A 23094-nucleotide genomic window follows, 5' to 3' on the forward strand; every position below is an offset into this window, starting at 1 on the left:
TTGTAAAGGAGGAGAAAACACAGATTAGATATTTTGTTTTTTTAATTGAATATTTTTCATAATAAGGCAAGCATAAAATACTGAGATCACAGATTTTTGTATTACAACAAATATCATTCTGCTCAAAAAAGCCCTGAACAAGCATATGTGGAAAATTCATACTAACCTGTAAGCACAGTGCAGAAATTCATGAAAATGAGACTTATAATAATTAAATATTGCTTTCAAAGCTAATTAAAAAGTCAGTATAAAAGAAAAATAATAGTCTTATAAAATAATTGTTGATTTTACACTTAGTTGCTTGTTACAGTGCATGCAGCTAGCTTTCTCTCCGTGAAAAATGTCAGACTGGTGCATCAACTAATTCAAAAACATGGTGAGAAACACAGGCACTTCACTGATTCCAAACACTCCATATATACATTACAATATGTGTACCTGAGGTGAGAACCATTTGTCATACACACTTCAAAATGTCTTGTACTACATGTAATACTGTCACAACATGGAGACAAGAGAAAAACTGTAATTAACAATATCCTTCATTCACATTGCATGGCAAATTACTTTTCTTGGTTCTATCACCCTGTGAACAATCTTGAAAGGGTCTCCTTGGGTTATAGGAAGGAGTAATGAAAATACCTGTACCTGTACAACACCATGGTTTGCACTAGCGACCCTTCAGTCTCCAGTCTTACACTCAACACTATCGTTAACACTAGCGACCTTTCAGTCTCCAGTCTTACACTCAACACTATGGTTGACACTAGCGACCCTTCAGTCCTACACTCAACACTATGGTTAACACTAGAGACCATTCAGTCTCCAGTCGTACACTCAACACTATGGTTAACACTAGCGACCCTTCAGTCTCAAGTCCTACACTCAACACTATGGTTAACACTAGCGACCTTTCAGTCTCCAGTCGTACACTCAACGCTATGGTTAACACTGGCAACCCTTCAGTCTCCAGTCGTACACTCAACCATTAGACTAAAGGGAAATTCCCACTAGCTGAGACTATTAAGTTGACCTGTACCAGTATTTCCTCCTACAATTGTATAAGCTGCAGCAGGATCAGCAGGAGACCTACTGCATACCATACAGAACTAAGGTCATCATCAGATTGTTAGACCAGGAGTCCAATTCTCAGATTCCAGAGAGACATCAGTCACCATTGGTAGGAATGTTTACCACACACCTAAGATCTTCAAAGTAATGCCAGCCAATGCTGACTGAGCAATCATTACCCCTGGCAGTTTAAATTTTCAAGAGATTTATATGTATTTCCCCTACAAGACCCTACCCCTCTGCCCTATAAGAATCCAGATTAAGGTCCCTTAAACTATGGAAGCTTAAGACAGAATCATGTCATTCCTACAGAAGCTAGAGCATCAACAAGACTGCTCATTTATTTAAAATTTCTTTCTTTTTCCTAAGGGATGCTTCTAAACAAATTTGATTGTACACAATAATTAATGATTTGTAGAAAATGATTAGCTGATCAAATTTCCTGACCAGCTTTAAATGAGATGTCCAAAATGTTAAAATGTTTACATATGGCATACAGTGCACAACATAACAGAGGGAACACCACAACAATAGGTCATCCTGATCATCCAATGTATTTTGGTCCTTCATCAGTGTGTGAAATTTGATTGAAACCCCTTAAGGAATGTAACTGCTAGAGTGCTGTCAAGGATACACACACTGGAACACATGTACAACTGACATTTGTCATGAGCAAAAGCAGTTAACTAAATAAACTAGGGCAGATCCATATCATACCAATGGGGTAAGCATTGACTGTGATTCTTTAAAAATCTTTATCTCCAAACTTAACCATGACTTTGAAAAGTCAGCCTACTTAGACATTACATATTTATTAACCAACCCTGAAACTGTAAATCAAACATTACACAAGAGATAATCATGTTACTGTCTTATTAAATGTACAGTGTATTAGTAATGAAATAATATTGTTATTAAAATAAAGTTAATGTTGAAGTAAAGAAACTATGTCATAATAGAATTAATACATTTTATTACAGCATGGAAGAAACCAAAACATAACATACAGTTATCTTACTTTAGTCAAACTACATTGTATGTATAGAAAATATACAGCTGAAGCAAATATTGATGGTTTGCAGCAGGCAGTAAGTGTTGATTTCCTATCATAACCCTAAGATCTGGATACACTGCTCTAAGGTCTGGATACACCATCCTAATGTCTAGGTACACTGCCCTAAGATCTGGATACACCATCCTAATGTCTAGGTACACTGCCCCAAGGTTTGGACACATCCCACCAAAGTCTAGATATACTTACCCAAGGGTTGGACACACCACCCCGAAGTCTAGATATACTTACCCAAGGGTTGGACACATCCCACCAAAGTCTAGATATACTTACCCAAGGGTTGGACACACCACCCCGAAGTCTAGATTATACTGACACCAGGTTTGGACACATCCCACCAAAGTCTAGATATACTTACCCAAGGTTTGGACACACCACCCCAAAGTCTAGATATATTGACCATAGGTTTGGACACACCATCCAGAAGTCTAGAAATATTGACCCAAGGTATAGACACAATAACCTATGGTCTGTAGTATGTTCTACTACTGCCGTAACCATAGTTACTAGAGTAGGAACTTGGAGTGTATCTGCCATAAGACATAGACCCTCCATAGGTAGCACTCCCATATTTTGCATAGGATGATGAACCATATGTGCTAGTAGATGAACCTACAGGTTTTGTTGACTCTATCTGTGTATACGTTTCAACTTCACCATAATTTTTTATTCTGTTTGACAGATATTTCTCATCTTTATCATTAAATGTAAACTGTGTTTGAACACTTGAGTCAACGTCTGCTATACTAATTGGTGGTAGTTCCTTGGTAGATTTTGTCCCTTCTTGAGCCATAAATAGTTTCTCAACTTTGTTCTCTGCTTTGGAAGATTTTATTTCATCATATTTAGAATCAAGAACTTTGCATCTGTTATCAATTTCATCTACTTTCTCTTTTAGCTTTAGTTTTTCAGCATCAACAGTTAATTGTGCCATTCCAAGTAATTCTTTTTCTCTTTCCTCTAAGAGCTTTCTTAATCGAATAAAAGATTCCTTAATATTCTCTGACAACTCTTCTTCTTCCTTATTTATGGATTCAATTACCTTTTCCACAGCAGCACGCTTCTCTTTTAAAGCAGTATTTTGTGACTGCAGCTCAGCCATGGCTTCATCCAAGATTTGAATGTATTTATTTTTGGCTGCTTCAATATCCAAAACAGTGTGTCCGTCACTCTCCTTATGATCTAGTATGGTACAATCTCTACAAACTAGGCAACAACAACACTCACAGAAAAAGTTCAGGTGCTGATGTTGATGTTTTTCGCAGTATTGTATAATCTGAATGTCAGTGTTCTTTACAAAGTCTATGAGCTGTACCACACGGTGGTCAGTGGGCAGTTGTCGGACACCTGCTTCCTGTGTGATAAAGTGCTTACGGCAGGTTGGGCAGACAACACTTACTGCCAAAGGCACAAACCCATGTGTCTGTGCCTTTTGATAGTCCACTTCCCCTTCGAAAAGTTTCAGAGTACACTGTTGGCACAAAGTATGATGACAAGGCAGAATCTTTGGGGGACGTTCGGTAATGTTGTAAAGCTCTCTGCAGATCAGACACCTGAGGAATGTCTCCAGAAAACGATCTTCCTCCAAGAAAATATTTCTCTTGTCGTCTACAGATTCTGTGGATCCTTTGAATGACTTCAGCAGGTCAAACTGCTTCTCTAATTCTGAAACAAATAGTTAATGTAAAAAATCAGGTATTCATTACAATCATAAACATTCTTTACCAAAATCACTTCACAAAACCATGAAGATTTTTCTATATATGTAACATAACACAGGTTTAGGAAAATGTGTTGCATTAACTTGAATTTTTTAGAAAAATTCCAGTAGTGGACTTGCTAGTCACCTATTTTCTACAGGAAATGGCTGAAATGAAACAAAGAACGGAAAACAAGAGGCTCAAGGTTGTTCCAGGACACACAAGTTCTGGGCCTTTTTCAGATTAAGGAAACTATCACATCTGTCACATTTTAGATAAAGACTTTAAGTTCTGATTATTTATTAATTGATTAACTGATAGTATATAATACTTCACATGCAACCATTAAAGAAATTAAAAATCAAGAGTATCATTGAAACTAACAAATGCTCCAAACAACTTCATTGGACACATTGGTACACTGCACATTGTTTTCTCATGATCAATGTACACACCAACTTTTCAAAATAAAGCTTAATCTGTCTGAAATAATCAATTTTGTGCCTCCTTAACTTTAAGCATGTTCAAGGATGCTATGTCAAAACACTACAATAGTATACCTTTAGCACTTCTATGTAGTGGGGACACGACTTTGGCCGATTTCTCCTCAGAATCCTCAATGGATGCCATAAGATGAGTCTTTACCTGGCTGTTCTTGATATTCTCTGCAAAACAAGCAAAACTGTTGAGAAACACTGCAGTATTTCTAAAGGAGATTTAGTCTTGAGAAACACAGTACGAAAATACTGGACAGGAAGGAAGTAAACACTGGAGAAGAATTCACATAATGATTAAAATGACATCATGTTAAAACAACTTTTTTCACTGATTTTTTTTTTATTATTGCATGTATATAGTCCTTACCATGTGTGATTTTTCTGAAAAGTCTGAAATCCAAGATGACCGCCATGGGCACCATCTTGAAAAACATATTTTAAACTTCTTCTCAAGTTCCAATGGTGCCATTGAGCTAAAAATTGGTGAAATTGTTAAAGAAAGGTAGCTAACACAGTGTTGTTATTTACGACATTGTCAAAACATTGATACGGCAGCAAGAGAGGCTGTTTTAAAACATGATTGCACTATCATGGTTTTCCTGTGCAACACCTATTTCAAACTTCTTCTCAAGTTTCACCAGTTACAAAAATTTGTGCTCCTAGGCCATTTATGACTAACGCTTTGTAAGAAAAGTTGAGAGACCACAGACAACAGATGATGGAGGGCTGTGGTATGGCATCAGCTCATGGGTAAGCTACTAATTTGTTTGCCTTCCAAATAAGGATACTTCTCATTATATTGGGTAAAGATCTGCTTAGTCATTCATTATCAGAGGCAATTTTTAAGAAAAAAGACAGCTTAAAGACCATGCCATGGTATAGCATGATCTCAACACTTCCATGGACCTGGTAAAAAAAAACACCCAAAATTTTACTTTAACAAGATGTCCATGGGCCTTAATGGTCATCTGACTACAAAAACTTTCACAGTGAGAAGGGTTATTCTAGGCATTTTGGTTATTAAAAAGAAGTCATCTGAATGGAAACGCAAGGCGTAAAAGTGCAAGAAAACTACAAGAAACACAATTATGACTTTAGGCCAGATGACCGTATAAAAGTTGATCAAGTTACTTTTCCATACACCAGACAGTTGATATTTCTTAGTTACTCTGGATCAGTTGCCAACATTTTTAGTGAAATCAGTCAAGTGTGGAATTCAAAATTATTTTTTCATAGAACAAAACAAATTCACTTTATTTAAGACTTGTTCAGTTCAATCTCATAAAACAGATGGTTTTAAATTGTATAGATTAACACAATGTCTTGTCTGTCCAAAAAAGAAAGAGAAAGTGCTCTTTGCATGCTCCATGTTGATGCAACACAACCCGAGATTGCAAGATGGTTTGGGTGAAGTAAAAAGACATGGGACTGACCGCCCTAGGAGCGGCCAAACACAGCCAGCCCTCACAAAGACCATCTAATACCACTTAGGTTCAGTTTCTTCCTGGAACCATTGCAGCAAGGACTTTGCAAGGTCAACAGGTAAACAGTCAGAGGAGTCGTAACACCTTTGCAACTTCGCCTTGATCGGGCCCGGTGACTCGGATGATAGCTCTGATGGCAATGGAGCAATGTTTTATTCTCCAAGGAGTCAAGATTGTGTTTGATGTACAGTGATGGGGGCAGTGAGTATGGCAATGCGGGAAGGAATGCTTCACAGACTGCTGTGTAGGCCAGTGTGACAGATTTGGTGGGAGTAGTGTGATGATCAGGGGCAGCATATCTAGTGGAAATCGAACCAGATTAGTTATTGTCAATGGCAATTTGAATGCAAATTCAGTATGGGGATGGACTTAAGCACCCATAGCCATTCTGTTTTCACAGGGTCAAGGAGCTGGGTCCATTTTTCTGCATGATAATACAACACCTACAGTTTTAATGATGGCCTCATGATCATCTGCCTCAACAGGAAAGATGGCTGCTATAATTGGACTAGTGTCTGAATTATTGTTAAGGTAATGACTTGACCATTGGTAAGTACATCGTGAATAAAGTCATGAAAATTATCCAGGAAAGATATGTGCTCCATATTTTAGAATTGTGTATATACAATGTACAATTATAAACAATGTATGCACATTTATTTTAATTCTTTCCAAATCTGATATTCCATCAAATTTAGATCAAAGTACTGAAAGTACTGGTATGCTAAGACCATTGAAAAAATAAGTTCTTTGTTATTAGCTTGCTATATACTGAAACCAACTATATGCAAGCAGTAAATCATTGCAGCCCATAAAAAATGACCAGCAGATATCAGAAATAACAAGCATAGTAGTATTACTTATGCAATACATGTCCCAAGTAGGTTCAAAGATGCAATGATAGGGAAGTTGTCCATTTCTTTGGATACATTGTAGGAAATGTTGATCTTGGACACCATATTATCACTTTAAAGACTGCGTATCTTATTGGTTTAAGACCATTAGTTAGACCATCATGCAAGTAACATGCTACATACAAATATTGGGCAGCTTCATTTTCCAGATTGTTTGTAAATGACTGCATAAGAGTGCCAATTTTCTAAAACAAATATGATATGTCACCATAACTTAAAATAGAAGATGCCTATTCTTCCGGAACACCTGGTCTTATTCTCCTTGTACTTTTTCAGGGAATCTTGAGTAGATATTGTCTTTGTTTCAATTTTACACTTGTTTTGCTGGTTCTACAATTCTGTTGACATGTTTATATATTCTTTGTTCTCTAAAACTTGTCGCAAGATATTTTATTCCTCTTGTATTATCATTTTTAACATCCTTACAGTGACCTTGAAATTTGCAAGATGTGAATATCTTTTAGGTTGTGAAATTTGATAGAAAAATGAGGGTAATGCAAAGAACACCCCCATGCATCTATCCGTTTTTTGACTGTGACCTTGATCTTAGACATCTGACCCTGAATTTCTAAAGAAACCGACTTCTCTCATAAGGGATACATGTTCCAAATTTGATTAAGGTATACTGTCTCAGTCTCAATGCGTTTACAAGCTAATCATATAGTACTTATGCAAGTACTGTGACCTCTACATTCAATCCTCAAAATCATTACTATATCCTCTCCACATTGCCCAGGGATAACTGAAACTGTAATCCAAATGATAACTAATACCCCCGACACCCACAGCCTTAGCTATCTCCCCATGGTGACCTTTTGCACAGAGACATCCTCTGAAACACAGCAGCATGTGCACATGTTCCCTAACATTCCTGCAAAGTTTTGTTGAAATTGGTCCACAGGTTTAGAAGTTGACTGACAAGCAAAACCCGTCTATATTGACCAGTTGCCATGGCAATCAATATTTCGAGGAAAAATGGTGCATGCACATCTACACATTGTCCTGAATATTACTGAAAAGTTTCAATGGAGTTGTCCAGACAAGATGTGTCTACAGACAGACAAACAGATGGATGGACTGATAGACAACCTGATTCCAGTTTACCCACCCTTTTGGTGGTATAAGAATGCACAAGAGTGCTTACAAATTCCATGTGGACAGACATTATGGAAAAATAATAATAATAATAAAAAAAAAACATGATACAGATGCTTATATCTTGTTTTATTCAGTTTTTAGATACAGTATTCTTTCCATGCTTTGATCAGCAATGTAATCTTGTCATGTCAATATCCTAGTACAAGATTGCATACACAAAATTGTTGTAGGTAGACTTTTAAGATACATAAAAAATACATGCCTAAGTTTAAATGAAGGTTTTAAACAGAAGTCATATTATGTTCAGTATACAGTGATTTTTCTAGACAATTGTAAACTATAAACTTGGTATACAGCGATCTTTTCTACACATTTGTAAACAACAAACTCATTATGCGGTGATCTTTTCTACAAAAAGTTTTTTTTTATATATTGTATACACTAAACTCAGAAAAAAAATAAATAAGTAAACCTTTCTATGTACACTACAAACTCAGTATACAGTGATCCTTTCTACACAAACTTGGTATAACTAGTGAATCTTTCTACTCAAGTAAACTGAAGATTGTATACAAATTTACTACAAATGCAGTATACAATGATCTTTTCCACAGTTTTTTTAGTTTCCACGATTTGCTGATTCTTCTTTTGTGATGGTAAATATACTGCCGCCTTTAGAAAGTACTGTGACATTAAAAGGCAACATGGTTGTTAGCATCTCCTCAAGTGATTAATCATCTTCAACATCTAATTGGAGGCCGGAAAGAAGACGTTTTTCTCCACCATAAGGTCCTCAAATCCATTGTTGGTCACCATAGCCAATTCCAACTTAGAAAAATCAATAGAGATACCTTCTACCATTCCAGATTTCATTTCTTCAGGGACATCCACTTGCTGAAAGAGAGTAAGGGAAATAAATAACTATATTTCATTATTGCTATGATTATGTGCAAGAAATATACACTTCTGTATAAGCTTATAGTCTTCCCAATAGGAGTCTATATTAAATATACTGTCAAATTATTAAGCGATGGACAGCTAGCAAAATGATAATATCTTGACCATGGTCATACAGAGATTGAATCATAAAATTAAGTTTGTGTGATAAATCTGTGCAGTACGGTAATTTATTTTGACGTTTGTATTAAAAAAATCATTTTGACTTGAAAAGTAATATGTAATTTAATTAATTACATTGGGCCGTCATGTAATGGTTATTTAATTATTTTGAAAATACCTGTAATGGCAATGCCCTCTCGAGGGGTATTGGTTAGACTATTTATCCCATTTCATTCCATTCACCATGGAAACAAAACTCTAAAACGCTTAAAAACAGTCGACAATTTATGACAAATATTGAGCCTAGGGCTGTGTAAAATTGATGAATCAAGTGTTGAACTGAAAGTGGAAGCAGTTGACATAATACTGAAATTTCTGAGATAACAAATACAGTACATATATCAAAAGTTCAGGCATAATAAGAATTGTACCAATTACATTTTACACATTCACACTGGGACCTAACACTTTACATATTCACACTGGGACCTAACACTTTGCTAGGTTTATCCTAATCTTTATTAAAACACTTTCCGGGATTCAGATGTCAATTGACATCTTCATTATTCCCAATCTTTATATTGCAATCGTTCACATGCATCACTCTTCAACAGAATCAACGAGACATCATGTCAGAAAGACAAAAACTAAATTTAAACTAAAACTATAACTTCACTTGTAAACCTTACAATTAGCATAGCTGTAGAGTTCCCGTACGATTTCATACCCTGGCCTTGAGGTACTTCTAAATTATCTCCGATCAGAAATTTGAAAGAGCTAGATCTACAATAGCACGGACAGTGACCGATATTTTAAAGTAAAATCGATATATTACACAGATAGATTCCTAGATCTATTCACGGTAGCGTAAGTAGTACAGTACAATATACCTATACATTAACATATATACGTCCCTGGTACAATATTACGGATAAGATTTTTTCTGTTTAATTTCCGATCTGTTGGGCCACTGACAGAAGTGACTGCGATGAGACCATTATGAAACGATCATTCAAAAGTAAATTCATTTCAAAACACTGAAATACTTTACGGAAGCAACAAAATGTGCTAGATGCTTACATAACATTTTTCAAATGCATACTGCTTCAAAGGAAAAGTCTTGAAAATATTTTGAAAAAAAGTGCCATGGCGGCAGTGCCCAGCTTGCGCGTCGCCGTCGAGCCTAAATTCAATACATGCGATAGCTCATTTCAAATGAATTTTTGCAAAAAATGCAATTGCTAGTTCAGTATAAGTATTGACTTTAGATTCAGCTTATATATATATATATATATAGTGATACTTACCTACATAGAATACCCGCCATCTTCTTTCTGCCGCCGTCTTCTTTCAGGGTCCAGCAGCAAAAAGCATCCCGGCTGTTTCCGTCAAAATTTTATGCTACTCTAAATCATTCTTATTTTAGTTTCATTCTTATTTTCAACTACATATTTCAGTATTTTCAAAAGATTTCAACAGTATTAAACGGGATGAAAATTTTCGAAAAAGAAAAAAAGAAAGATATATGACACCCACAATGCATCGCGCGGAAAAGAAAGTTAAGCCGCCATATTGGCATCGCCTCGCAAAATTTACCACCATAAAACGTGAGTCTTTGTCATTGTATCTACAAATTTCGATGTCTGATTATCATTTAAACACAACACAGAACGTTTTCTTGATGTACAAGTAATGAAGAAAATGTCGATAAGGTTGTTTCATTTAATGACTAGCATCAGCAACTTGTAGGGGCAATAATCCAATGATTACGGTAATGTCCGGCAGATGGAGTAGGAGTAAACTTTCGATTTATGAACCAATGAAAACGAAGTACTGATACTCAGGGCCAGGGGCGACAGCAACATGCTGAAGAGCATTGAAAATGCTCTTAGTACAAAAAAGGAAAGCTGTAAGATCAGGACTTATCATCTGTTGACAGTGCATATTTACTTTCATCAGTTATTATTGTGCAAACTATGACTTCATGAAAACCTGTGTATTATCTCCAACATTAACTGTAAACATGTGTAGTTGTTAGTCAGAGGCATCACTTGAATTATTACATTTTTTTGAGGATGGCATATCTAGTATGCCTAAACATGTAACTAATAAATTCTGCTGTTATCTTAACAGATGTTTTCCGGTCATCTCTCCCTTCAACAAAGTAATATATCAATGAACCACCTGGTCAGGCTTATGCACTTAATTGATATTTTTCTTCTTGGTCCTTATGCATTTGGGCAAGGATCAGATAAATGGAAATAGTTACGGGTGTCACATCGACTTTTTAATTGTTGTTGAAAACCTTATTTTTTAGGCTTTTTATAAAGCTTGAAACCTTTTCTTCTTAATAAAAGCAAATAAAAGATAACTGGTCCATTTCAATTGAAAATAAAATGCTATAAAGTTCAAGTGGACAACTGTGATAGACGTAACATTGACATTTAAAATCAATGTTTTTTGGCATTTTTAGCACCACATATTCAAGATTTTATTAGCCATTTAGAAAATATAGAGTAGTATTATCCAAGTGTTTCTTTTAAGTAAAGCAGCTATTTTCCAAAAGCACCATTTCACCTATTTTATTGATGTGATGGACGTAACAGTATTATGCACCATTTTTTTTTATTATTTAAAGCATACAAGTTCAGAAGAAACAGAATGTATTGTATTTCTTTTATGAAAATCAATAATTTTCAAGATTAAAGAAATGCTTTCAATTATAAAAATGCCAAATTTTCAAACATTTCAACATTTTAGGTTGTTTTTCCGTATGGACGTAACTTTTGACAGATTGACATGTTGATAACTTGAAGCTTGTTTGGAGGTAACAAATTGACACAGATATTGCAAGTGACAAAGAAAGAAAGAGATTTAAAACAATTACGAATCAATCAATTTTATTTTGAACATTTCACATCATGTACAGCCATCTTTGGTCAGCTCATGTCACATCTGTTAGAAATCTGGAATAAGATGTAATAAAAATATGTAAGTATTTCTAGCAAAAAAGCAGTTACTTATGTGTTTTTTTTTAACTTAAATGTTTCTTTAACAATGAGTAAAGTACTTATTTTAGTGTTTTATCAAAATTTGTTATTTATATCTTATCTTTGGAATTATTGAATTATTTTCCAGCAATGTTAGTAATAATATGTACCTTTAAACTTGTAATAAATCCTGTATCCTGTAGCTGAGATGTCTGGTGGCTGCAGGACATTCTCTACATCGCTTGCCAGGATTGTGTGTGATATGTTTTGTGGGCTCCATTTACCACAATTTTTGGTGAAATATTTTACCCATGGCCAAGTTTCCACCTAAATATTAGATAAATAATGCATGTTATTTTTTCTCTAACCTAGTCTCTGCTTAATTCCTTGAGTGACTGATAAGTAGTCCATGAATTTATCATTTACAATGTCATTTAGTTTATTGCATTACTGATAAGACCTAGACTGCGACTTGTTACTGGATCCAATGTTTCAATTTTGACCATGCAATAAGAAAGCAGGAAGCCAATATGGAAACTATGAAGACATGAGATGAGACTAGAGCTTGAAAAAGACATATAACTTGAATTAAACTGTTCACGACTCCTTTACACATTTTTGACATTTTCATAGAGTTCGAAAATGTTGTCAATGTACACAAATGTAAATAAATGGAAAGATTCATGAACCTCAAAATAACTTTTTGTGAGGCTTCATAAATATTTATATATCAAAAAGAATGTTGATCAAAATTATCAAAGTTTTTGTACTAAAATAGTATTTTAAAGATTTTTAGAAACCTGGCATATAACCATTTCCATAAAGGTATATTCTATTAGATTTTAGTTTACCTGGAGAAGAGAACCTGGTGTCTTGAAATTAAGATCAACATACATTCTTTTTAAATATGAATATATGTTAAGTTTGTTTCCAGAAGTGAACATGTGGTAAAACACAAACAACTTGTAGTAAACGTTTTTAACTTGGAAATCAACAGAACACAACACACTTACTACTGCAGGGAATGATTTTTCTCCATGCAAGACTTTAATATATATTCCCTTTGGAAAACTGAAAGATTGACCATGGAATAATTAAAATACAAAGAAACTGTTTATGGACAGAACCCTTTTCAAGAAATATACATGATTTCATTAGTTGAAGTGCACGGCTGTAACTATTGACCATGTTACTTACAAAAATGAAGTCAAAATATTACGTCCAAAGCATTCACTGATGTCAAAGTAATGTGTCCGTCACAAGGTATGTGAAATATGACCCAGCGGCGACGATTGTTCGTGTAAAATTGCAAATGTTTAATTTCGTTATAATAGTTTCAAGTAAGTAATGCGAAGAAACTCAGTTACAAAAAATCTGCTGTAAATTTGAAGACGACGGTGCGCCCGTAACAATTGACATGACTAACTGTCAATCTGTTACATACGTTCGTGCATAACTTGTCAAAATGTTACGGGCGAACGGCAAATCGTTCATCATACTCCTTGTGCTCTACATTTATTTTCGACAAAACATCTGAATGAATGCGTGACAGTGTTAAACTGAATCACAACTCAAAATTGTATACATTTATTGTACCGTTCGTCATCTATTCACATTCATAAAATTACGTGATGCCCGTAACAACTGAGAATATGTTGACCGATCGCACATACTCACCCACACAGAAGCCATCTTCCGACTGTACACCACTTTTGGTGATGTTATACACACAATGACACACTAAAGATGGAAACAGCAAATTGTGTCGCAATGTAGTATCCGGAAACCGTAAATTACCGGACCCGAACGCCCGTAACAAAACTGACCGAATTCCACACGGGGGAAGGAAAATACTTCAAATTAGCTCAATATATACTCTGACATGTCTAGAACGTTCTGCACTTCGTTAATTGATATTATTTATGTAGTCATTTTTTTCCTGATTATGCTGCGTTAGGTCACACTAAAATAATACCAAAAATCTAGCGACATCATGTTTGACCCTTCAAGTTACGTCCATCACAGCATTTTGTCTTTATATTTTTAAACGATAAAACAGATGATTACTTTAATTATTTGGGTTATTTATTATCTTTAATATCTTAACTTTGATGCCTATGCTTCATCTTTTCTGGCTCATTTTCACAAAACTGAAAATTTTGGATTTTGACATGCATGGTTCTGAATACCCTTATATATCTTTCGATTTTAGTTGACATTTTTAACAAATTTGAATATTAATCAAATATTTTAATAGGTGCTGACACCATGTTATTTCAGTTATATGCACTGTCAAAATTGAATTAAAATAACTCTTGTGATGAAATATTCATATATTTTTCATTGAGAAATAAGTCTTATATGTGACGCCCGTAATTATTTCCATTTATCTGATCCTTGCCCATTTCTTCCAAGTAAAATGAAAAATTGGAAGACAGGTAAACTTCACTAACTATATACACTTACATAAAGGTTACTGTTGTTGTTGACATCCCTTAGAAGTCTTATTTGCCACAATTACACAGGTTGCCACTTGTAGTGGTAATATGTGACACAAACTTGTGTAATAACTGTAAAGTGTTATTAACCTCAAAATTCAGACTTAAGTACTCTAAGGGAGAGGATCGAGATAACTTCATTAATGAACCAAGATGCTAAATCATAACTTGTGTACATTCCACAATTATGGAGAAACAAGAGGCCCGTGGGTCTTAATAGTCACGTGAGGTCTTCAGGTCTTTGGACAGTTTTAAAAACTGTCCATTAGCATTGGGGCAGACAGAACAGAACTGATAACTTACAAAGTTTATACTGTTTCTAAATACAAGGGTTTAATTTTCAATTAAACGGAACTGATAATACTGTTGGTTATTGTTGTTTAGCCTATTTGACCCCTTGAACTTGAATGAAGGTCAAGGTCATTCATTTCAACAACATGATAGGCATTCATCCCTGCACACTACTGGCCTAATCAAGCCTCGACGTTACCTTTTCTATTTCTACTTGCCTGTTGCCGAAATTAACTTGTCCATACAAATGATATTGAATTATTAGGTTTTTACTCTAGTGTAAACATTGCACTGTATGTTTGAAAAAAAAGAGACTATCTTATGTTCCTTTAGATTGTCTTTTATTTACAGTCTCTTAAAATGTAATGAAGTAACAAGTTTATGTTTTTATTCACAACAAGGCATTCGTGATCATTCACCAGATTCCCACCAGTGTTTAATAGCCAAGTTTGGGTCAAATTCTGAGGTACTTTGTCCATTCAATGAAATCCTCATCAAATGCTCAAGGGTGTCAACTCCAAAGCTTGATCTCCAGTCTGTTTTGATACATTTGACTGCAGAGAATCCTCTTTCCACACAGCTAGTTGAGAGAGGCATACTAAGTACAAGCTCAAACAGAACTATCAAATTTGCAAACCTGCCTAAAGGAAACATTTGTCAGGATGTGTTATTTTAGAGTTGACATTTCAGGAAGACTTAAGTAAGAAAATGTAGTAATGATTTTCAATACGATATTTCTACCAGTACATGACATGATCGTTAACAGAAGACTTTGATCATATATCTGGCTGAATGTTTTTCGCTTGCCCGATCGGGCAAATTACTGGTAAAATCATGTTGCCCAACACCAATTTTTACTTGCCACAGGCAATCTGGCAACCGTTTACATCGAGCCCTGCTAATATCATGACTCCGGTTCATTTGCTTATTGAGAAGAAGCCATTTAAAGATTTTAACACACTTGACCCCTGCGACCTAAAAAGTAGGTCAAGGTCATTCATTTGAACAAGCTTGGTAGTCCTTCATCTCATCATGCAGCTGGTCCAATATCTGTTATTGATAAGAAGTCATAAAAAGATTTTAAAGATTTCAACACATTTGATAGCTCTTATTTTGAAAATAGGTAAACTGATAATACAGTTGTGGGATCGCACAACATTACACAGGCAGGCAACTTGCCTTATATCATGACCCTGGACCTTTAGGTTATTGAGAAGAAGTCAAAACAGAAAATAATAGTTATGAACAACGAAGCACCATGCCAGACACAAGATGATTGCATTAGGTCACTTGAGACTTTGTCTTTTTGGAATATAAAAACGCTGGCACAAAGTATTGCTATCATTGACAATGTGGAGAGATATTAGTTCTCATTCTAGAATAAATAAATCTACTGCAAGCTGACTTTTCAAGTAAAACAAAAAATAATCCCTTTATCATGCCTTAATTAATAACAAAATCTGCCTTACCCCATGCATACATGTTGGCTTTTAAACATATTCCAATCAATCATACTTCAATCTTTTTTCTTTCCCTGAAGAAAGTTACAATTCAAACAGATTTAGAAAGCAGATGTAAGTTTGTTTGACGATCATGATTCATGTCTTATGTGTACAATGTAAACAAAATTTATTACTATTTCAGGGCTCTCGCACCCCATTTTGGGACTGGGGCCCGGGGCCCTTAGAATTGGGAAAAATAGCGGCGTTTTCCTTAGAATTGAGAAAACTTGGGGTCTAAATTGGGAAAAAAGATACTATTTTGCATTGGGAATTCGGCCCCAAATCTGGCAGATCGAGAGCCCTGTATTTCATCAAATATTACACTTTCCTCCCTTACTGTATTCAACCTAACAAGCGTAGTGTGCTTAAAAAATCACAAAAGGGAAATGCTCCATAATATACAAGTATGATGACAAATACAACAATGAATATTTTTTTTTTCATTTACAGACCTTTATGTAGCAAAAACAATTGATGAAAGTTTTCCTGTATAAATACAAAAATTGTTTTCACAATGATGAATTTTGCATCAGTGCTCCAGCTCCTGTGTTTTTGGCAAATTAGAGTGACCTCCCCTTGATCAGTGTAATGCTGTACTTGACATTTGAGTTAATATTATTTGAACAAAGTCAATCATACCTGTTTGTTAAGACACTTCTACTTTGTAATTATAAGAATTCCTGCTTTAGGGGCTTTGAGAAACATCCATAAATAACTTTGACGAGATGACACCAAACTGTTAATGATTTAATCAATAACTCCACACTGGGTAGATGATGGATCAAATGAAAATTACAATAATAAATCAATTTCAATTGATAAATTGATGCATTGAAATTGAACAAGTTTATTGTAATCAATTCATCAATATATTGTTACACCTCTACTGTATACCTGTCAATCACGAACAGTTACATCCACTCATCCATGGTTATTGTTAATACTATTACTAATCAGAGTGATTTTTGTTCTTTTTTTCCATTTATCTAAAACAAAGCCTATGTTCAAAAGACTGAAGTTCAGCTCAGTCATACTAGAAACTTTTTCAGTGGGTTTCAATTAGCAAACTCATCCTCTTACCCTGAAAAAAAGGTATGTAGACTAGCTCCTATGGAAAGGTGCACTTATTAGGTCCCACAGTTCATGAGATACCGTAGCAAACGGTGAATTGTCTTCTGTTCTAGTTTAATATAGTTACTTGTATTCAATTATGTTTGTTTCATATAATATCCAAGATTGTTTTAAATATTTAACTAATTTTGAATGAAGCTTTCACATCAAGACTTTGGTTTTATGTGTGTGCATTTTCTTTGCTAATGTTTAATCTAAAGAGAAATAGTGCTATGAATTGTGAAAGGTACAGAACACATAACAAATGTGATGTTTAGACAACAGTAGTACTTTTATTATGGAAGCTTATTATTCTAAAGGCACATAAGTTTCTAATTCTCTTAATATCATGAATTTCAGTCTAGCATTTGAAAGGTATAAATTTTTAACACATACTGATGTATGTAGTAAAACCACAGCTCTTTTATTTACAACTAGATTCAAGTTTATTGAGAAATTTTAAAACCAAAATGGGAAAATACTGTTGGGAGCAAAAGTGAATAAAAGATAAAAGTTTAGCTTATCATATAACAAAATGCTTGAATCTATTGAAATAATGCAATACTTTGCGGACATATTTATCTTCTACTCATTTGGAATACAAAGGCCATACTTTTTCAAATAAACACTAAAATTATGAGGACGTACACAAATCTAAAAATCTTCACACTTGTTCCTTCAAAAGTGCAGTAGAATGAACGGTCTCCTATGTTGACGGCACGACCGTGTCTCTGTGTCGAGAGCCTCCCTTTTCGCCCGGTGGCTACTGAGCGACAGCATGTTGACAATCACAATAGTCACATAGTCAAAACTACCTTCATACCCTTTCAAACTACGTAACATTTTGATGTCTGACGGACGCATTGAACCATGCACCGTACGGTGGACGTCAACAGAATCAGTCCAAGTATGACATATAGGCATATAACTGCTATTTCAAAGCGGAGGTTCAATGTAATTCGATTATACTTATTAGGTGGGATAAAAGTGAAAACAGTAATTCTAAAACGTACTGTACAGTATATATTATGAGGAACGAACCTCTCCGCCGACATTACGCTAGATTTTAAACCACCTGTTGTGATTGATGTCGCGCCAAGAAGTCAAGCTGCCAAATGGTCACTTTAAATGGTGACATTGCCTACCTTGTTTAGCCGGGGGATAAGGTGCTCATCATTCGACCAGGGCGGCAACCCTAGCACCAGGATGATAAAGTGGAGCTGCCATGTTAGCTGTCGTCTGCCCGTTGTTCATAATACGTTGCGCGCGACGATCGCCCATGACCTTGTTTTACATCTTACTGCGCATGGACAAAAACTGAGACGTAACGATTGAGGTTTAAACGTAGGCGGACGTAATGTTTCAAAAGAAAAGGAAAAAAAATCAAGACATGAATAAAGACATGGATTTGCTGGTACGACCACTAGACCAATGATCTGCTTAGCCCAGCTTAATTATTGTTTGTACACCACGAGTTAATATTGACAGACCAGACCGATGTACAGTATAGATATAAATCAAAGCTGTGCGTGTGGGTGTATAATTAGGTATTTCCTTTTAGGTGACATTTTATAAGGAGTCGTATTAATTCAGGTTAAAAATTTGATTACGTAAAACTTGAAAAGTATAGAGTTGCTGCTGGTACAACCGTATACTAGAAACCTACCCTAATTAAATGTACTAATGGGCTGCCCAAATCTCAGTTATTTTTAGTAGCATAAGTAATGGACGCAGGCTTATAGCCTCGATGTCCATATCAATATCAATACATAGCATAATGTAAAGAATTCCTCAGTGTAATGGCTTAACATAAGTTACTGTATAGGGTTATTTTTCCAGTGTTCATCTAGTCTTATTTCAAATTGTATCACAGATTCAGCATTGGCAACATTTTGGGGTAAGCTATTCCTTAAATCTACAACTCGATAGCTGAAGAAATTATTCCTTCCATCAAGACGATATCGCTTCTTAAATATTTTTGATCGTGACCTCTGGTCCTATTCATATTGTCCATATGGAAAAGGTCTCTTGTTACCCTACTATTATATATTCAGTTAATATTGTGAAAACGTTTATCTCCTCTTGTCCTGTGGTGTTGTAGTGTCTGCAGATTTAACTTTTTACAACCGTTGCGGGTAAGACAGATTTTTAAGTCCAAGGAGTACTTTTGTAGACCTTCTCTGCACATTTTCAATGAGTTCTTTATCTTTTACTTTTGATGGGCTCCGGACACTCGCAGCAGATTACAGGCGGGATCTAAAAAGTGCTTTAGATAACGTTTTAAACATGGATTCGTCCAGGTATACAACATATCTCCTTGTCAATCCTAATATACAGTTTGCTTTATTGACCGTTAACTGTATGGGCGTTTTTAAGTTAAAGTCCTCGTCTATGATGACACCAATGTCCTTTTTGTTCGTAACATTTTCCAGCTGCATTCTTTCTCCTCCGGATCCTTCCATATAATATTTTCGTTTTTGAGTCGCTTTGAGCAACATCTTGTTCGACATCTTGTCAAAATTGTCCAAATCATTCCAAAGTGTTTCAATATCCTCGCCGCTGCTGATCTGTCTATATAATTTAGTATCATCGGCAAAAAGTGGCGATCGGGACACTGGTGTTTTTGGAAGGTCGTTGATGTAAACAACAAATAATATTGGGCCTGGGGGATACCACTCACTACCGGGTATGCTTCAGATGACTCGCCGTTGACTATTGCTCGCTAGTCAACATCTGTTTCTAAGAAAGTCCACTCTACGATCTGAAAGCTTACACCATATCCTGGTCACTTTTTAGTAAACGCTGGTGTGGCACTATATCAAATGCCTGCATGAAATCCATGTATATGACATCTAACTTTCCACCTTTGTCTATCATTTCTGTCCATTCTTCAAGTACTGTTAGCAATTGTAGTTGGGTTGACTCCCAGAGATAAACCCAAATTGTTTGTGACTTAACAAGTTATTTTTGTTCATATGTTTAACAATACTATCTCTTACAAGTTTTTTCTAGTGTCTTCACTATTACACTTGTAAGGCGCGCACACACACACACACCCTCACACACACACACACACACACACACACACACACACACTTTAGTCATGCGGATGATGACATCACTGCGGTTATGTTTGCTTCTTTCCAGACTTCCTGTAGTTTTCCTTCTGACAATGATTTGTTAAATATATCTACCAAAGAGGAACTTATATTATTTCTTATCTATTTTAGAATATTTGAGTGCATTTTCTCAGGTCCCTGTGCATTTTCTCAGGTCCTTGTGCATTCTCTCAGGTCCCTGTGCATTCTCTAAGGTCCCTGTGCATTCTATCTGGTCCCTGTGCTTTCTATCAGGTCCCTGTGCATTCTATCTGGTCCCTTTGCGTTCTATCTGGTCCCTGTGCATTCTATCTGGTCCCTGTGCTTTCTATCTGTTCCCTGTGCATTCTATCTGTTCCGTGTGCATTCTATCTGGTCCCTGTGCATACTATCTGGTCCCTTTGCGTTCTATCTGGTCCCTGTGCATTCTATCTGTTCCCTGTGCATTCTATCTGGTCCCTGTGCATTCTATCTGTTCCCTGTGCATTCTATCTGGTCCCTGTGCATACTATTTGCTCCCTGTGCATTCTATCTGGTCCCTGTGCATTCTATTTGGTCCTTGTACATTCTATCTGGTCCCTGTGCATACTATCTTGTCCCTGTGCATTCTATGTTTTCCCTTTGCATCCTATCAGGTCTCTGTGACTTTTTTCATTTAAATTCACAAGTAATTTTTCCACGACATTCTGATAACTGACAATTTCCTTGAAAGGGAGGATTGGAGTTCTGTTTTAAAATTCAGGTAACGTGCCCGGAGGTTCCTCTGTAAAACCACTACTAAAGAATTTGGCTAGGACCTCGGCTTTGTCTGTCTTGTACTGCCATCTGCTGCTCATCTCCATGTAGTCTCTTCAAGTCTGAAATACCTGTTTTAATTTTTCTCGTGGAGTTTACGTACTTCCAAAAACGTTTGGAGTTGTTGCTTTACATGCTCTTTTATACTTGTTTTCCTTCCCTTCTGGCTTTCCTTAGCCGCCATTTTACTTGTTTCTGGTTTTGGCATATCTTTTATACTTACTCTCACTCTTAGTTTCCATGTATCTTTGCATGTCCTGTGCTTTTTGTTGCTTCATTTCAGTGGTGGATTAAGTCAGTGGTCACTGTGATGTGACAAAGGATTAAAACAGTATTTCCAGACAATGATAAAGGATTATAGAAAATATACCAAAGATAAGCACTATTAAATAGATCCAGTTTAGCCAAATACAACAAAGTGATCACCGGCATGTCAACACAAATTCTACTTCGGTTAAACCAAAAGTTAAAATAAAGACAAGATTACGGCCTTAGCGGCAACCGTACAAAGTGAATACGACAAAGTGTTCCAGAACATTTTCTGCTTCACAACAAGAACTGATGAGCCAAAAAATAGATGAACCAGAAACAAAAGTCAATTATAACAAAACGTGATGATTTACAGTGAGAAATTACAACAGGAAGTTACTTATAAAAAACAAAAGTCTACAACAGGAAGTGACAAATTATAAACAAAAGTCTACAACAGGAAGTGACAAGTCATAAACAAAAGTCTACAACAGGAAGCGACAAATCATAAACGAAAGACTACAACAGGAAGTGACAAGTCATAAACGAAAGACTACAACAGAAAGTGACGAGTCATAAACGAAATACTACAACAGGAAGTAACAAGTCATAAACGGAAGACTACAACAGGAAGTGACGAGTCATAAATGGAAAACTACATCAGGAAGTGACGAGCCATTAACAAAAGTCTTCACAGGAAGTGACGAGTCAGAAACGGAAGACTACAACAGGAAGTGACGAGCCATTAACAAAAGACTACAACAGGAAATGACGAGTCATAAACGAAAGACTACAACAGAAAATGACAAGTCATAAACATAAGACTACAACAGAAAGTGACGAGTTATATACAAGTCTAGAGCAGGAAGTTACGAGTCATCAACGAAAGTCTACACAGGAAGTGACGAATTACAAACAAGACTACGTCAGGTACTGGAAAGCCACAAAAACACGACGAGTCACATTAAAGACTACAACAGAATCTAACAAGTCACAACATGAAATAAAGGTTCAACTATCGTTATCAAGTTCTGTTGAGTTCATGACCATGCCACTAATGGTAAAAACCAGTAGACGTCAGCCTCAGCTCACAGTACGTCTCGAACTCGTGCTCGAGTACAAAAGAGTCCTGATTATATAAGTTAACAACAACAAAAGTTCAGTATAATCTGACTAAGATCACGAGATTGAATCCTCTCATCATTCATATTTACTGTCCTATTTTGCCACTTCGTTTCCCAATTCCCTAGAACCAGGGTTTGAACTATCTCCTATAAATAGCAATCATTGTATTGTTTCTCTTATTCTCTTTTGTAGTTTTAGTTCAACCCTACTTTTTTATAAATCCAACCGTGCCTTTGACCATTACTTTACCGCATGATGGTGGACAGGACACATCGATTTCTTTACCGTATGGTGGTGGACAGGACACATCGATTTCTTTACCGTATGGTGGTGGACAGAACACATCGATTTCTTTACCGTATGGGGGTGGACAGGACACATCGATTTCTTTACCGTATGGGGGTGGACAGGACACATCGATTTCTTTACCGTATGGTGGTGGACAGGACACATCGATTTCTTTACCGTATGGGGGTGGACAGGACACATCGATTTATGTACCGTATGGGGGTGGTCAGGACACATCGATTTCTTTACCGTA

At 35.9% G+C, this 23094-nt stretch overlaps 1 protein-coding gene across 1 annotated transcript; it reads right to left on the reverse strand.

Annotated features, from left to right (window-relative positions):
• Nucleotides 1-24: 24 nt before the first annotated feature.
• LOC132556079 (tripartite motif-containing protein 54-like) lies at nt 25-18520 on the reverse strand. Its single transcript, XM_060220468.1, has 3 exons — nt 18432-18520; nt 4404-4508; nt 25-3808 (listed from the first exon to the last, which is right to left on the reverse strand). The coding sequence occupies exons 2-3, from the start codon at nt 4471-4473 to the stop codon at nt 2607-2609; spliced, it is 1272 nt and encodes a 423-aa protein (XP_060076451.1). The 5' UTR covers nt 4474-4508; nt 18432-18520; the 3' UTR covers nt 25-2606.
• Between the last annotated feature and the right edge of the window lie 4574 nt (nt 18521-23094).

Source organism: Ylistrum balloti, unplaced genomic scaffold (genome assembly GCF_031769215.1).
Source record: "Ylistrum balloti isolate Yb309-2 unplaced genomic scaffold, AGI_CSIRO_Ybal_v1 Utg370544, whole genome shotgun sequence".
NCBI classification, from domain to species: Eukaryota; Metazoa; Mollusca; class Bivalvia; order Pectinida; family Pectinidae; genus Ylistrum; species Ylistrum balloti.

What these genes read in the sequence shown, in the direction of transcription:
- LOC132556079 (XM_060220468.1), bottom strand. Translation starts at nt 4,473, where the DNA reads ATGGCATCCATTGAGGATTCTGAGGAGAAATCGGCCAAAGTCGTGTCC. An exon ending in ACTACATAGAAGTGCTAAAG is followed by an intron (nt 3,809 to 4,403) that starts GTATACTATTGT and finishes TATTTGTTTCAG; the next exon opens with AATTAGAGAAGCAGTTTGAC.